General features: G+C 41.3%; 1 protein-coding gene across 5 annotated transcripts in view; it reads left to right on the top strand.

The window, feature by feature from the left end:
* Positions 1-18,455, top strand: part of pclob (piccolo presynaptic cytomatrix protein b) — a 121,814-nt gene that overhangs the window by 36,359 nt on the left and 67,000 nt on the right. For all 5 annotated transcript variants that reach the window (XM_057837237.1, XM_057837236.1, XM_057837233.1 and 2 more), the window contains exons 9-11: positions 64-1,194; positions 1,277-2,317; positions 5,532-6,887. In XM_057837237.1, coding sequence (XP_057693220.1) covers positions 64-1,194; positions 1,277-2,317; positions 5,532-6,887 — 3,528 coding nt within the window. The remainder of the gene's footprint in view (positions 1-63; positions 1,195-1,276; positions 2,318-5,531; positions 6,888-18,455) is intronic.

Genomic DNA, 18,455 nt, shown 5'->3' with positions numbered 1-18,455 from the left:
ATCCCAGTACAATAGGAAGAAAAGGACATTTAACACGCACGTATTCCTTTTGTTGTGTTCTAGAAAAAGGAGTGGCTCTGTCTCACATGCCAAATGCAAAGAGCTCTCTCAGCAGCAGAAGCAGTGGAGCCTCCATTGATAAAACCTCAGCCATCGGCCAAGAAAGAGACAACAGCAGCTGCTGCCACCACAAATGAAATTAAAGATAGGATTCCTACACAGAAAACAGACATCAACCAGGAAGTGAAAACAACAGCGATAACACTACAAAAGAAAGAAGAGACTCCAGCCACTGTCTCGGTTGAAACAAAAGCAATCAAAACACCATTACCACCTACGAAAGAGGTCCATATCTCTTCCGCACCTGCAGTTGAAGAAAAGCCAACTGCTGGTGCGCTTGCTGATAAACCAGTCACAGAACAAGCACTTCCTGTCAGGACAGATGTTGATTCTTCACTCAAGAAGAAAGATCATCCTTTACCAAGCTCTCTTGCTAACTCAGAGCCGTCAGAAGCGCGAGAAACGGTTGCAAAATCTGTGGATCAAGTAGTGACAACTGTTGAAGATAAACATGGCCCAAAGTCAACAAACAAGGATCCGAAACTCGTTGAAAATGCAACTCCCAAATCATCTGAATCAACAGAGCAACCAACTCAACAAACGGTGGGCGATGCCAAAAAATCTCAGCAAGGTACCTCAAAAACAGCCGAAGCCGTGACCGGGAAGATGATGGGATTCGGTTCATCGCTCTTCAGTTCAGCATCATCTTTGATAACATCTGCCGTTCGCGAGGAATCACGCACGACACCGCCGAGCACTCGTAAAATGTCCGCCCCGGCACAAGGCTCCGTTAAAGCGTCGGCACCTCAGATTCCGCCAGTCAAGTCGAGCCCTGCAGTCTCGCCACTTAAAACCACAGCAAAGGAGGCAAAGTCATCTCCGGAAAAGGCTTCAGAGGAAACCCGACCTAAAATCCAAGCTCCTCCAATAGAGACAAAGAAAGCGGACCAAGGTTCAAAAGAACCTTCGAAAGTAGAGACTTCTGAAGCTGCTCAAAAATTAAGCAACTGTCCTCTTTGTAAAGTCGAACTTAATATGGACACCAAGGATCCGCCTAATTACAACACATGCACTGGATGTAAATGCACAGTCTGCAACAAATGCGGATTTAGCCCCATGCCAAATAAAGCAGATGTAAGCTATAACATTTGCATTGAATGGCTCGCGTTGTTTGTGTTTGAAAATGACAATAATCCCATTTGTTTTGTCTTGCCAGGGAAAAGAATGGCTGTGTCTCAACTGTCAGATGCAGAGGGCACTTGGGGCTTCCGAGCCTCTTGGGCTTCCTCTTATAAAATCTCATTCACCGAGCAAAGAAACGCCAACGCCAATTCTGAAAAAAGATGCAGGGATACCAGCTTCTCAGGATGACACTGTTAAACCCAAACCTGTTTCATCTGGAAGTAAGGTTGTCAGCGTTGTCACATCTAAAGAAAGTGAATCCCCTGTTATTGGCGAGCTTACTGACAAGACAACATCAGAAACTGTTTCCTTACCTGAAAAAAGCGGTCCTGCTACGATCAAGAAAACTGATGTTGCAGCTGTTTTACCGGAAAAGACACCTGAAATACAAACTGGATTAGCCCAGAAGCAGCCAGCAAAAACAGCGGTCCCAAACGTAAAAGCTGTTACATCAGAAGCAGCAAAAATAACACCTCAACAACCTAAAGAAGCTGCGAAATCTCCCGCAAAATCTGTATCACCACCAACTCAACCTGTAAAACAGGAATATGGAGGCTTCTTTGGTTTCGGTGCTACTAAAACACAACCGACGACAGCCAAACCTGCTGAATCAGTGACCGGGAAGATGTTTGGTTTTGGGTCATCTTTCTTGAATTCGGCTTCAAATTTGATAACCTCCGCTGTTCAAGATGAAACAAAAACTACACCACCCACACCGCGCAAGATGTCCGTGCAGGCCTCGCCTAAGACGACACCGCCCGCTTCTCCTAAAGCGGTACCAGGAAAAGACAATAAAGTACAGACTCCCGTCAAGAAAGAGGAAACAAAACCCGATAAACCACAAGAAAAAACTACTCCAATTATACAAGATAAAGTTGTTCAAGTGCCAGCCGTATCGTCCAAGGCTTCTGCAGACACTCAGGGGGTTCCAAAAGCAGCTCAGTCCACCTGCCCGCTCTGTAAAGTACAACTCAACACGGATAGCAAAGATGCTCCCAATTTTAACACCTGCACCGAATGCAAAACGACTGTCTGCAACCAGTGTGGATTCAGTCCAATGCCGGGCATATCAGAGGTAAGTATGTGTTTTACGGAAACAATGTGCATCTCAGTTAATTTTTCGAACATCAGAGGTCTCTAATGTTGAATACAGTTTTGGTGTGAATTTGATAGTGAATGGTTGTCTCAATCTGCCCAGTAATTGACCTGTAAAAAAAGCTCCGCCCCATGTAGTTACGGTTGCTTAGGCAACAAGCTTCGTCACGCCAACAGCGGGAGTGTTTTAAATGATTTACTGTATGTTGGAGAAGTCCTAGTGCAAAATCCTCCAGACTAAGGCAAAAGGTTTACAATTTGCAGTGGAGAGTTATATCGAAAAAAAAAATAAATTGTAGCAAGCTATCGATCCAAAAGCATACAAGTTCAACAACAGCCAAGCATTGGGTTGGGACACTAAAATGTCGATTCACAAAAATATATATAAAAAAAAGAACCAAAACAAAGTTCAAGGCAATTATTACCAGTGTTGTTAATAATAGTGTTGGAATATAATTGCGTTACTTGACATTATTTTCTTCAGTAGTGAGTAATCTGATTAATTATTTTTCTCATCTTGGCAACGGCATTACTGTTACTGAGGTGAGAAAGGCGCGCGTTACAATGTTGGTTGAGTGACGCGAGAAAAGTCTGAAAAAGACGGAGTCACGGAGACGAGAGAGCAGAGCAGGAGTGGGGAGGAGGCAAGGGAGTTTGACGCCGTTGCAAACGGGATGCTACTATGTTAGGAGGCTCCAATAATACCTGGCTGTAGCCGATAGCTTACAAACTACGCCCACATGATGCTTCGGTAGATATCACAAATATACAGAACTAGATGCAGATGACAGACACGGCGGCATTAGCAACATGTATAATAACGAACTAGATGCGTTAGTAAACAGCCGCCATCTTAAAGCAGTAGGCTTCTCAGGAAGGCTCTGCTGTAGAGAACCTTCCTAGCGAACCTAAGTAACTTTTTATCTAAAATGCTCCTAAATCGGCAAAACTTAACTTAAATCTATCTATAAATGATGAAACAGTTTTAAAACTTACACGTTAAAAATAGAAGGGAACTAATGCAATAACGGGAGCAATTATAACAACTTTAACGATTGATTCACAACATTAAATGACTTCCACACATAGCAAGGGTTACTATCTAGTTATCGCACTATCCGCAATACCCCTGTGTCTAGTTAAGTTTAGGGTAAAGAATTGGGCTAGGGCAACTTCACATTGTGTGACCTGGGTTTTTTTTTGTTTGTTTGTTTACACACGCAATTACTTTTTGGGAGAAGTAATTTGTAACTGTAATTAATTCCTTTTGTCAAAGTAAGATTAACAATGCTTATTACTAGGATGCTATGATTACTTAAGGACATATCGCTTTAATATAACACTCATGGAATAGACTGCAAAAGAAGACATGAAGTTTACTAAGTTTAGCTAATAAAACAGCTGTATATTAAAGTCATGATGTTGTAGTAAGATATAATATTTGTAAATCGTACCTACAACGTTGATATCCAGTTTAATAAATGTTCTTGCCTCCAGTAAAGCATTTTTGGCAGGACAGCTAGATAGTTAGCCTCTGTCGTTAGCTTAATCTTACCTAAAGAGAACATGTCTGTATGCGTTTTTTTTTAATTATTTTAATTTATTGATTGATTTATTTATTTTTTTGATACATTAAATTTGGAGTGATGCAGTACGTCCCGACTTCTTAATCCAGGGGTGGCCAACTCTAATCCTCAAGAGCCACAATCCAGCTTGTTTTCCGTGTCTCCCTACTCCAACACACCTGAATCAAATCATCAGGATTGTTATCAGGCAGCTGCAGAGCTTGCTGATGAGCTGATCATTTGATTCAGGTGTGTTAAAGGAGGGAGACATGGAAAACAAGCTGGATTACGGCTCTCGACGACCAGGGTTGGCCACCCGTCTTAATCCATTGGAATTTAGTTGTTTTTTTTTCGGTTTTGGGAAGGGAAAGAACCACATTCATACTGATATACTCCTGGGGTATTTGGTGACCGATTTCTATATTCTGTTGGAATTTGACCTTTTAGCCAGATTGCCGGAATCATGCCAGCCAAATCGCCAGAACCGCGCTAGCGCAATTAGCAAAGGCCTGGGCCGGCGGAACCCCAACAACCGAGCCAAACTCAATACATCCACCTTAGTTTTAACCCCTTGTACTGATTCCATTTTAAAAGCTGGAAAAAGGCTTCGATGCACAAGTTGACAATTTATTCCAAGTCGACAGCAAGGCAAAAACAGAAAACAGACGAAAAGGAAGGCTGGATACAGTGTCAACAATCAACATAATGACAAAAGATTCCCAGAAAATTAGTTAAACATTCAGTCTTTTAAAGGCTCTTGGGAGGCGGGCTGTGGTTCAGAAGAAGGGTGTGTTTGGGCGTTGTTTAGGGTTATTGTCTGTTGTGGATTGAGCATGAGAGTTTGGGCATTACTGTTGTCAGGGAAACAAGAGTTGAAGAGTTTGCCAGCCTCAGCACCACGTGAGTGCAGAGTGTCCAACGGTTTCCTCCGTTATCAGATGTTCCTTGTGGGAGGAGATGATGTCCTTTCATTGTTCTGGACTGTCAATTGTTGGTTGCAAGAAGAGCTGTTGGTTGGATTTGGTTGTCCAGATATCTTGGCCATCCCCTCCTTGTCTCACTTCGTCAGCGTCAATCTCGCTCAGTCGCACGTGGAGCCCCTCCATCAATGTGACGTTCTTGATGTTTTTCTTTTCTGGTTATGATAGGGCTGTGCTGACCCTGCAACTCTCAGTCATTCACATCTAGGCTCTTTTGCTATTCGTTTTATATCGAGTGTGTTAAAGTAATACAAACAGTCAAACAGTAAATACGGGAAAAGATACGAATTCCTTTAATTCCATAGCCGCATCGCTTCACTATTTTGGACGTCCGCAGAATGTTGATCCCCTTTGTCTTATTCCTTAAAGTTTCATGGCAGTTGGAGATCTCAAAACCAAAAACTCAACTGATGAGACAATGGGGCATCTGAGGGTTTGTCGAAACTTGCATCTTAACAGGACGTTTAATTGGTAGATGGACGTTTAGGAGGCGGAGTTTGCGAAAGGTCAATTGACTGCCGACCAATTCTAGATGTAGTCCATCTCCCCCTTTGGGATAGGTTGTCTACTATGAAGAATGTTTGTCTTGTGAAATCATAAGTTTCTCCTGTTTTTGTAAAAATAACCTTTCTATAACTTTCGTTTAAAGGTGAAGGAATGGCTATGTCTGAATTGTCAAATGAAGAGAGCGCTTGGAGCTTCAGAACCTACTGGACCTTCTGCAGTGAAACCGCTGCCTTCACCAGTGAAGATTGCTCCACCCACCTCCAAACAAAATGATACAGTAGTCCAGCAAGAGAAGCCAACGTTAATCAAAAATGAGATTGGACAAGTAGAGAAAAAGGTTCCCCAGCCAATAACACCCCAAAATACGGATTCTCAAAAACAAGATTTGATGCCGAAGCAAAAAGATACCACTGATGTTGATCAAAGAAAAGACAAGGAGGTCACAATTGAAAAGCAGCAACAAGGGGATGTTTCACAAGCTCCCAAAACAGAAGTAAAACCAGTTGGTGAAAAACAGGCAGATGAAAAAACACCTGTACAGCCTTCTAAATCTCCGATTCCACCTGTCACTACCACGCCACAACCAGCCTTGTCTGCAAAAATTGAACCTGGGGACGTTTCTCAAACTACGAAACCAGAAATCAAGGCTGTTTCCGCAAAACCAGCAGATGGAAAACCACCTCAACAGCCCTCTAAATCTCCGATTCCACCTGTCACTTCCACGCCACAACCAGCCTTGTCTGCAAAAATGGAATCTGGGGACGTTTCTCAAACTACAAAACAAGAAATCAAGGCTGTTTCCGCAAAACCAGCAGATGGAAAACCACCTCAACAGCCCTCTAAATCTCCGATTCCACCTGTCACTTCCACACCACAACCAGCCTTGTCTGCAAAAATGGAATCTGGGGACGTTTCTCAAACCACGAAACCAGAAATCAAGGCTGTTTCTTCAAAACCAGCAGATGGAAAACCACCTCAACAGCCCTCCAAAACAACAACACAACCTACCAAAACTGCACCACAACCTGCAAAGAAGGAGTCTGGGGGATTCTTTGGATTTGGCGCTCCTAAAACACAACCAGTTCCTTCTGCAAAGCCCACTGAAAGTGTCACCGGTAAAATGTTTGGATTTGGCTCCTCTATTTTTAACTCTGCATCTACCTTAATAACCGCTGCTGTTCAAGATGAGACCAAAACTACTCCCCCGGTCTCTCCGAAGATTTCCCCTGCGAAGACTGCAATGAAACCACAAGAACCTCCACAAGTCAAATCGACTCCGCTGAGCCCAGCTAAAACAGAAAATAAGCCATTAGAAGCCAAAGAAGTGGTAGGAGGCTCCAAAACGGATGGTTTCAAAGCAGATGTGTCTACCTGTCCGCTCTGTAAGGTTGAACTCAATCTTGCCTCCAAGGGACCTCCCAATTACAATACCTGTACCGAATGCAAGACCCTTGTGTGTAACCTCTGTGGATTTAACCCAGTTCCTCAGACCGAAACGGTAAGTAAATGAACTTTACTCTCATTTGTACTTATTTCTATTCACAATTGAATACATTTCAGTCTGTAATGATCTTATTCGGATACAATATTTAAATACTGATACATCTAATACATTCAATATGAACCTTACGTACGAACATTTGTTCATTCGCTGCTAGCCCTTCCAGTTCAAATGGATTGATGTTGTAAACTTTGGGGGTTGGACGGAGGACACGCAGGCGGTGGTTTCAACCCCGCTGGGCCGTTGTGGCCAGTTTTTATTCAAACAAAAATCAAAAGTAAAAAACAACAAGTGAAAAACAAAGCAAACCAATCATGGGTGATCACGACCATGGCGCGGAATGCCTGTAGTCTCTTTTTTTCAGTTAGCTCCCGAACACCTCTTTATAGCAGTGGCCTCATCAGGCAATCGTCCGTTGGCGTGATGGTCGCTTCCCAGGGGCGTGCCGAGCCCTTGTGGCGAGCCCTGCGGCACTGGGACGCCACAATGTTTATCTATCGTCAATGGTAGCCAATGAGTTAACAAGGAATATAAAAGAATATCTTCGATTGCCATTAAAGGTGGACTGATATATCGGTCAGCCGATAGATCCTGCCGATATAGGGACTCTTTTCAAGATCAGCCATCGGCCAACATAAAATCATATACAGTGGGGCAAATAAGTATTTAATCAACCGCTAATTGTGCAAGTTCTCCCACTTGAAAATATTAGAGAGGCCTGTAATTGTCAATATGTGTAAACCTCAACCATGAGAGACAGAATGTAGAAAAAAAACTGAAAATCACATTGTTTGATTTTTAAAGAATTTATTTGCAAATCATGGTGGAAAATGAGTATTTGGTCAATACCAAAAGTTTATCTCAATACTTTGTTATGTACCCTTTGTTGGCAAAACTTGGGTCCAAACGTTTTCTGTAACTCTTCACAAGCTTTTCACACACTGTTGCTGATATTTTGGCCGATTCCTCCATGCAGATCTCCTCTAGAGCAGTGATGTTTTGGGGCTGCCGTTGGGTTACACAGACTTTCAACTCCCTCCAGAGATTTTCTATGGGGTTGAGATCTGGAGACCGGCTAGGCCACTCCAGGACCTTGAAATGCTTCTTACGAAGCCACTCCTTTGTTTCCCTGGCTGTGTGTTTGGGATCAATGTCATGCTGAAAGACCCAGCTACGTCTCATCTTCAATGCCCTTGCTGATGGAAGGAGATTTTCACTCAAAATCTCTCGATACATGGCCCCATGGGGGGGGCAACGAGGACGTCCATCCAGCCAGGGGTCTAGTCAGGATAGTCAGGCAGCTGCTGCTGAAAAAGTAGTAAAGGGGACACCGGATGACGAGTGATGAAAAGACCAGTCAACTAGCCAGGGGTTTTCAACCCAGTCCTCAAGGCACACTGTGGGTCCTGGTTTTTGTTCCAGCCGATCCAGCAGAGACAGTTGAACCAATGAGGCTTCTGCTAAAACAAGCCACACCTGACTGCAATCAACTGATTGCACTTGTAAAACACCAGATTGGGGAAAAAGTGTTGTCATCTTGTTTGGTAAGAATGAAATCCTGCACCCACAGTGTGCCTTAGTGGAATAGGTTGGGGACCCCTGAACTAGACATTAGAATTAGAAAAGAGAAATTAAGTAAAGACAAGTGGTAGGTAGAGTGAAAAACAGATCTCTGTCGACCTGAATAAATTGTCAACTTGTTTTCGGTGAGCCTTCTTTAACCCCTTAATGCCTGCAATATGAAGCAATTGTCAGAGAATCACAAAATTTGAAAGATAAGGTCTTAATGAAACCTTTTTTTCAAATTTGTAAAAAATAAAAAAATAAAAATATGTGTAATAAGCGGTCTAATATCTATAACCCTTGCTAAATCCTGTTTTTTTTTTTCTTCTCATGGAACCTACAGATGCATGAGTTGACTTCCATCCATTTTTTTTTTTTTTTTTTTTTAATTTTTTTTTTTTTTTTAATTTTTTTTTTTTTTTGAGGAAATATTTTTCAAAATTCTGAATTAGTCTCAAAATCATGAAATTCTATGTCTATCAAATGTGATACATTTGGCAAGAAGGGGTTAAACCTTACAAGATGGAGTCAGTACAAAGGGTTAAGACTAAGGTGAACGCGTGGAGTTTGCCCTTCTGGCCGGATTGCCAGGGTCCCACCAGCCCGGGTCGTTGGCTCTGCACCAGCACGGGTCCAGCAGTTCGGCTGGCGCGATTCTGGCTTGAAGGTCAGATTCCTTCATCTCGTTATGTTTTAGTCTCCCAAGCCACGTTTTTAGCTCGTGACGTCATGAAAAAAATCATTCGTCGACAAAATATTTTCGTTATCGTCATAACAACGCTGGTGTGGGGTTGATTAATAACTTATTTATATATGTTAATTATTAATATATAACTTATTTCCATATAGTATATAATATATACTATAAGCAGGGGTGCACATAAGTGGTCCGCATGCGCGCATGCGCACTGGACGTAGACAAACGCGCTGGCCCTCAACGGTTTCCATACGCTTTTGCGTACCGATGGCTGACCACTGTATTTGCGGCGGACACGAGAAAATAACTTCTCAAAATGTCGAAGGGGCAGGCCACACTGAGTAATTACTTCCGTGTTCCCCCACCCCCGTCAAAAGACAGACAGACGACAGAAACGTCACCGGAGCTATCGAAAAAAAGGACTTTTGCTGAAAAGTGGCTACTGGAGGTACCATGGCTAGAAGCAAATGATGCTCGCATGGAAATGCGGTACAAAATGTGCCGTGAGAATCCCAATGTCGCCGATAAGAGCAGCGCATTTTATGTAGGGTCAAAGAATTTCAGCCATCCAAACTTTGAAAAGCACGAAAAAAAACAGAGCATGTGGCAATTAAGCAAACTATCGATGTCAAACAGGACCCCAATCGCCCTATGGACAAGTGGCGGAATAAAGGTAATGAACAGCGACATGCACTGACAAACGTGTTTTTGCTCGCATTTTACAAAGCTAAACATGCACGTTCATTGAGGTCTTATGAGGAGGACATCCCACTTTTAAAAAGGCTTGGAGTTAATGTGGGAGCCGCATAATGCCCTTTATTTTGAATTGGTGCTTTTTATTTCTTTACATTTCACTTCAAAGTAATGGCAATTTTGTTGTGCCAGTTGGTGTTAATCAAGCATAAATTGTTTATACAATTAACTAAAGTTAATTGGCTCTAAGTAAAGCTTGTCATAAATTTATCGCATCAGGCGGGTCGGCTCTCAAGCTCAATGAGGAACAAGTCACATCTCCAGGTCCTCCTCTGAGAACCTGGGCAAAAAATGTATGTGCACCCCTGACTATAAGGCTTTTTTTTTTTTTTTAAATAAAACTGAATTTTTCTGTCCAGACTGAGGAGGCACACTTTAAATATAATAAAATGATATAGGCATCTTTGAGTGAACTGCGAGTAAAATTCAAGTATCTCGAGGCCGGGCCGAGTGTCCTCTTTTTTGGAAATCGAAATATGGTCACCCTAGATTAATATGAAAATCAAGCGGGAGATGTGATAAGTTGCAGTGTCAGAATGTAAATTCTTGAATATTTTGATGGAGGAAATGACCAGATGTGCTACTGAAATAAACAGGGGTATAATATTACTGCTTAATGCTAGTAGATTGCTGCCACCGCATCCACGGCATTCATGTACCGTCATCACATGTTGAACAGCTCATGTTTTCATCAGACCCTGGAAAAACACACAAAGTGTATTAAGGCTGTTGTGCAACAGCATTAGCACGATGGAATCTGATGTCACCGCAGAGGATCAAGCGGGGGCGCGGTTGCCAGAGCCCATGACAGATTTGAGATGGCGAAGTCGTGCGATATGCCAATAATGGAGAGATGGAGGTAGATTACGTCAAACACGATATCACAAATACTTCCACTCGGGCTATCTGCTTAGATCGGCGGTGCCACGTCATTCTTCAATTTCCTTTCTATTGCACGTGGGTGGGCAATACACACACAGAATGTGTTTAAAAATACTCGACCATATTTATAATTTCACACCTTAATCATGTGCTTGATTATGTAATTGTCACGTTCTACTCACCACAGAGGGCAAAGCCTACAGGCAGTGGGCAGTGTGCGTGACGTGTATGTATACTGTCCAAGATGAATTCTCCTTCAAGCTCCTTGAATACGTGTAAACAACAAGAGTAGCCTATTTTTTCGATAGTCTGAAAGGGCACGGCTTTAGTAGTAGCACAGAGGGTTGAAAGGCTTGAAATTGCCAGGAGCGTGTCTCTTTTGATTGCTCACTGTGTTCAGCCCGTTCCATCAAAATAGACTGCAAAGTGACTGTTGTGCTGATAAGTAGGGCACACGTGTCTGGTGCTTTTGTGTATGAGGGGAATGGTGAGATTGAACTTATCTGAAGGGTTTTGTTTGCTTTTGGACAAAAATGGCCCTGTACTGAATTGTTCCTCCTGAGAGTGATAAAAGGAAATGCCTCTTCATTTGCGATATCTGCGCTAGACTTGAGTCACAGATGTTCAACCCATTGTTGCCTGAATTTACATTTAGCAATTAAACATGAAACATTTATCGGAGTTGTCCGATAATGACTTTTTAACCAATAACCGAAATCTGGTTATTGTCCAACTCCAAAATCCGATATCGATATCAAACCGATACATGCGGCCGTGGACTTAACATATTATTGCGAATTGTATTGTGATGTCCCCCTGGGTACTTTAATAAGGATAAATGTAACAACTTTAAGGACCCCCCCCCCCAAAAAAAAAAACATTCTGTGAAAAATAAGAGAACTGAAAAAAGTGTCAAAATAATGACCCATATACCGTAATTTTTGCACTATAAGGCGCACCTCACTATAAGCCGCCACCCACCAAATTTGACACCAAAACAACATTTATACATAGATAAGCCGCACTGGACTGTAGGCCGCGGCTGATCACATTGTATTATGGGATATTTATACCAAAAGGTATGAACAGGTATAACTTTACTTGACAGCGGCATCATACGACTGTCATAACACCAAATGAAACACCATGAAGCTTCAAAAAGTTTCTTTTGGCCATCATTGCTCCCTAAGGGGGAGCACAGTCAACCTCTACTACCACCTGCTGTCAATACTGTTGTTTTACAACATGCCTCCTGGCATGCATATATACATACATATATATATATTATATATATATATAGCCTGTCATACGATTAAAATTTTAAATCGAGTTAATTACAGCTTCAAAATTAATTAATCGTAATTAATCGCAAAAAAAAAAACATCTATAAAATATGCGATATTTTTCTGTAAATTATTGTTGGAATGGAAAGATAAGACACAAGATTCAACATACGGTACATAAGAACTGTATATGTTTGTTATAACAATAAATCAAGATGGCATTAACATTATTAACATTCTGTTAAAGCGATCCATGGATAGAAAGACTTGTAGTTCTTAAAAGATAAATGTTAGTACAAGTTATAGAAATTTTATATTAAAACCCCTCTTAATGTTTAATAAAATATGTAAAAATTTTCAATCAAAAAACAAACTAGTAGCTCGCCATTGTTGATGTCAATAATTAAATAATGCTCATGAGTGCTGAAGCCCATAAAATCAGTCGCACCGAAGCGCCAGCAGTGGGCGCCAAAACTCCAAAAAACACAAGTAACAAGTGGACATTGCACTGTGCTGTCATTTTAATCTGTTTGAGCAGGGCATTTTGACAGCCCTAATAAATTATATTATTTTAATTTTATTTTTTAATTGATTAAAATTAATAAATTAGGGTTGTCAAAATGATCGCGTTAATGGGCGGTAATTAATTTTTTAAATTAATCACGTTAAAATATTTTACGCAATTAACGCACATGCCCCGCTCAGATTAAAATGACAGAAGTGTAATGTCCGCTTGTTACTTGTTTTCTGTTATTTGGCGCCCTCTGCTGGCGCTTGGGTCCAAAGGATTTTATGGGTTTGGGGAGTGAGCATGGTGTAATAATGACATCAACAATGGCGAGCTACTAGTTTATTTTTTGATTGAAAATTTTACAAATTTAAATTTAAAACAAGAAGGGTTTTAATATAAAATTTCTATAACTTGTACTAACATTTATCTTTTAAGAACTACAAGTTTTTATATCCATGGATCACATTGACAGAATGTTAATAATGTTAATGCCATCTTGTTGATTTATTGTTATAATAAACAAATACAGTACTTATGTACCATATGTTGAATGTATATATCCATCTTGTGTCTCATCTTTCCATTCCAACAATAATTTACATAAAAATATGGCATATTTTATAGATGGTTTGAATTGCCATTAATTACGATTAATTAATTTTAAAGCTGTAATTAACTCGATTAAAAACTTTAATCGTTTGACAGCCCAAATATATATATATATATATATACATATATATATATATATATATATATAATGAAAAATGCAGCTAAAAATGGGAAAATCCTACAATTTGAAAAAAATAATAAAAACATATTTTAAAAAAGGAATAGCAGTAAACAAAGAAAATTTATTAAAATATAAATAGAATTCATAAAATAAACATTAACAATAAATGTAATTATTATTCCATCATTTTTACTTTTTTAATATGTTCGTATTTTCTTTATTTTAAAAGTGTTATCTTTAATTTTTCTTCCATATGTTCTTATTTTTTTCCATCTTTTTATGATTTTTTTAAATAAGATTTTCCAATTTCGAGTTATATTTTTTATTTCAATTATTATATTCTAGATCTTTGGTTCTTAACCTTACTAATGGTACCCAACCCCACAAGTTTCGCATGTGAATTAACCGAACCCTTTGGAATCAGACAGTAAAGCTTTTTTTTTTTTTTTTCAAATTCAAAACTAAGCTAGCAAGTTATTTAGCAAATTCCTTCTCAAATTCCTCTCATATTGACATGTTTTATAAACAGGTTAAAATTTAAGACCACACTGCCCACTGGTCTGTTGTATTCCCTCATACCAAGTGTGAGTCAACCTCCCACTGAGCAAACCAGTTCCTTCTCCCATCAGATCGAGGACTAGTGGTTAAAAGAAATGGCTTAAGCCTGCAAATTGGGAGCAAACCGGTCCAAACCCTTGTCTAAAAGCCACTTTGCCTATATTTAATCAGCATACGAAAATAGGGCTCTGCGTTTCTTTACCTTCACCAAACCCCTTAGACTTACTCACCGAACCCCTGGGTTCGATCGAACCCAGGTTAAGAACCACTGTTCTTGATGTATAGATTATAGAGAGAGGGGGGGGGTGGATGATCGATAGATACTTGTCATTATGTACTTATGTAATTTCCCCCAATGCTTCTCGATGTATACTTGTCGAATGTAAATTCAGGCATCAAGGCTTTGATTATGTTTGCATGAGATTAGATTCCTACTTGAAGAATGGCGGTGAACGCTAAGGGCTATCTTCAGTGCTTATCTCTAGGCTTTGTCTCAGTTATGTCCACTGTGCTCTGTAGCATATTAAAAGTTGCTGCAATCAGCGACTTTTTATGACATCAGTTCAAACTGAAGACCACCCCCTGAGACTTTCCGACTCCTTGTGGGCACACTTTGCAGAGCTCAGAATGTTTGCTTAGCATATATGATCTCGTCGCATCTGCATTCGTGTTTAGCTGCCCTGAGATCCCTATTTTAATTAGCTTCTGATCTCATAGCTTCTATCTATTATAAAAACATCAGATGGGATTTGTTGGGGTTTATGAACCTGCTATTGTATAGTTTGTAATGTCACCGACGTTAATTGCTGTCACCATATTTTTCTTCCACGGAATAGCAGTAACTCTATGAAACAAGTCATTTAATACACGATGGTGGTTCTTTTTATTATGCCTCAATTTTTTGCTACTGTGCCATTCATCAAATTAGGAAAAGCAAGGCTAGCTTTTTCTCTTCTTGCTTGTTTTCCTTTTATAGGAAAGCACTCAGCCTCTTACAGATCAGTAGGTCAGTGTTGTGTGTGTATACACGGCGGGCAACATTTATAAAAGAGTCGTGCTCTGTCTGGGCTGCTGAAAGCTGAGCATCTCAGCTTATGCCAAAGGAAAGGCTGCCAGAAAATCAATGGCATATTTGCCACCCCCATCGACAGAAGCAGTGGGTGATAAATAAGCAAAAGCTTTCTGTCGATATATTCAAATTGTATATATAGGAAAAAAGAGCCTTGGATGAACGTTAGTTGTTTGTACTCATTGTGCATTCCATCTATTCATATAACGAGATAAGTCTTCAGTACTTAGAGTGTTCAAGGATGTTCTCTCACATACTGCATGTAAGACAAAGCAAGGCCAATTTATTTGTATCGCACTATTTGATACAAGGTAATTCAAAGTGCACACCCATTCATTGATTTTATTGATACATTTACTCAGTGAGACTAAGGCATTGTTCAGACAGGCAAAAAAATCTGATTTTTAGCCAATCCAGATTGAAACTGAATGGGTTCTTCTGTAGTTTGAACAGTCACAAAAAACATAAATCTTATTTTTGTGAGACAGATTGAAACCACACACGGGAGGTGGTTTCTGTCTGACATAGACAAGATGCTTCACAGTCTGAACAGCCCAGATGGGTTTTGACTGTCCTTGACGTCACGCGATGCTGCCTGACGCCTTTGTTGCCTTAGCAACTTGTCAGGTGTGTCAATAATATGGCCCACTCTGAACAGACACAGTTCCAATTTGGACACTTGCCGAAGTAGTGGTAAAGGGAACCACGGTTAAAACTGATGTAGTTCTTAAAAAGTAAATGTTAGTACAAGTAAAAATAATTTGATATTAAAACCCCTCTTAATGTTTTCGTTTTAATACATTTTGTAAAATTTTAAATCAAAAAATAAACTAGTAGCTCGCCATTGTTGTTGACGTCGCAGGGCGGTGACATCACAAGGCCATGCTGCCGTACTTCACAGTCACTCTAACTGTGTAAGGTAGTGATTTAAATTGGGGCTGTCAAAATTATCGCGTTAACGGGCGGTAATTAATTTTTTCAATTAATCACTTTAAAATATTTGACGCAATTAACACACATGCCCCACTCAAACAGATTAAAATGACCACATAGTGTCATGTGCACTTGTTACTTTTGTTTTTTGGTGTTTTTTCGCCCTCTGCTGGCGCATGGGTGCGACTGATGTTATGGGTTTAAGCACTGAGCACTGTGTAATTATTGACATCAACAATGGTGAGTAGGGTGTCCCAGGCCCCCTATATAAAATCACGTATTAACAGATTCGGACTCGCACACCCCTTCATTGTATTCCATTTGCTAAAAGAACCGAGCACACGAAATTTCAATCCCATAGCTGGTTGCTAAGCCTTCCCTCATTGACATTCCTACTGGACTGGCAGTGGTTAACGTGTCGTCTCTTCTGACTAATGATCGCCTCTCTCCCAGACCGATTGTCTACCTTGCACACTTCACATTGGACAAGGTGTTACATGCACTGGTGTGCAATACAACTGAAGTGCAATACAACTGGATAGTAGCAATACAACTGAAGACAGGGAAACGACAGCTGCACTACTGGAAGCTGGCCTTGTCAGCCATGGGGAATTGGCGACCTGAAAGATGAGCTGCCGCTCGTCTTCGTCCTTCGTCAGAAGTCGGTCGCCAGCTTCACCGCTCGCTCGGCAACATCATTCACCGACTTCAGCTCGGACACGACAACTGGAACTTCCCCCAGATCCGTGACTGTAGCTGTGAGAGGCAGCTTCAGGCAGAGGAACAGGTTCTGCGACCTCCGAGTGATGAAGTCGCCCAGGTCAGCCCTCTTGAGTGTAAGGGTCCTCCTTCCTTCCAGCCGCCGCAGTTCCTTCCCTTTCTCCTGAGCATCGTAGAGGTTGTGCAGCATCTTGGCCTTCTCCTCTTCCTCGGTCTTCATTGAAAACATCGCCAGGGGGGCCAAGTCCTCGCTCAAGTACCAGAGATGCCCACAGAACTTCTTGAGAGCAGCCGAGCCGACTTCACTGTCAACAGCTGTGTATCTGTCCAGCTCCTCGCACATCTCCAGGTCGTTGACAGGTGCATCAACGGTCACTGGAGCTTCGAACCACCGCTTGAGGTAGCCCGTCACTGTGAACACGTTGATCTTGCGCAGAGCTCTTGCTTCATGTGGAGTGAGTTGGAACTGCTTCCGGAAGATGTAGATTTTCAGCGAGTAGATGCCTTTGCCCATCCATCGAGCCCGGTGGTACGCCCCAGGCCGGTTGAGGCGGACAACTTCTACCTGGGGCCCGTGAGGAAGAAGCGGGCGAGGAGGAGGAACTCGCGGTAGTCGTCCCTGTGGTGGGTGGTTTCCAGCTGGCTGTCGATAAACCCGATGACTTCGTCCTTCTTGAGACGCACCCAGTCGGAGAGGTTGTTGTTCGGATCGTCGTCAAAGGGAGATGCCTTTGAGTGATCCAGAAAATTCCATTCTGCTTTGAAGCGGACGAACAGGGAAATATCAGGGCCAGAGGATCGGAAGAAGAGGTCGAAGACAGCTGCGATGACCAGTTCCATGCTATGATGGCGGCAGGAGAGGAAAAGGATGTGGCGGTCCAACTGTGCCTGGAGGAAGGTGCACGCTCCACTGTGGATGCTGGTATTCGCCGCTGTGGTATCGAAACAGAGGCCCGTGACGCACGGCAAGACCTGAGGCCAGTCCTCCAGCAGTTTGAGTATCGCCGTCGCCATGGACTGCCCGGAGCTCTCCGGAATCTTGGGGATGGCGAGGAGCCAAGTGCGATTTTCTCAAAGTAAAGTCACATTCTATCAGAAAAATACTTGCTTAAACCACCTCCCATGTGGTAAGCTTCCCAAATCCGATGAGTTTTTCAAAACCGGTGATATTTTGGGGGGAACCCCCCCCCCCTTCGGATTTCTGATACTGTAGCTTTTCTGGATCGGCCACTGTCAACACCAGGTCAAGGCAACACCGCATACGTTCTATGCATGTGAGTGCAAATGGACAGTTGAAAACAGATCAGGATGACGTCCCTATCCGGCTGGCCCCTGTATACGGCATAGCAGACATTACATGTGCTCTGAGGGAACCCTAAATATTAAGCGATCATTGTGAATTTTTTCTCACAGTACTATGGCAAGAAGTGGGATGCATTGAGAGGGTGTGTGAGATTAGTTTCCTGGATTTACTATTTTGGGACACCCTAATGGTGAGGTACTAGTTTGTTTTTTGATTGAAAATTTTACAAATTTCATCAAAACGAAAACAATAAGAGGGGTTTTAACATAAAAATTCTATAACTTGTACTAACATTTATCTATTAAGAACTACAATTCTTTCTATCCATGGATCGCTTTAACAGAATGTTAATGTTAATGCCATCTTGTTGATTTATTGTTATGTAATGTATATATCCGTCTTGTGTCTTATCTTTCCATTCCAACAATAATTTACAGAAAAATATGGCATACTTTATAGATGGTTTGGCTTGCGATTAATAACGATTAATTAATTTTTAAGCTGTGATTAACTCGATTAAAAATTTTAATCGTTTGACAGCCCTAATTTAAATACAACACAAA

This window comes from Corythoichthys intestinalis, chromosome 5 (genome assembly GCF_030265065.1).
Source record: "Corythoichthys intestinalis isolate RoL2023-P3 chromosome 5, ASM3026506v1, whole genome shotgun sequence".
NCBI classification, from domain to species: domain Eukaryota; kingdom Metazoa; phylum Chordata; class Actinopteri; order Syngnathiformes; family Syngnathidae; genus Corythoichthys; species Corythoichthys intestinalis.
The sequence above is the reverse complement of the archived record's forward strand: the minus strand, read 5'-3'. Positions and strand labels throughout refer to the sequence as shown.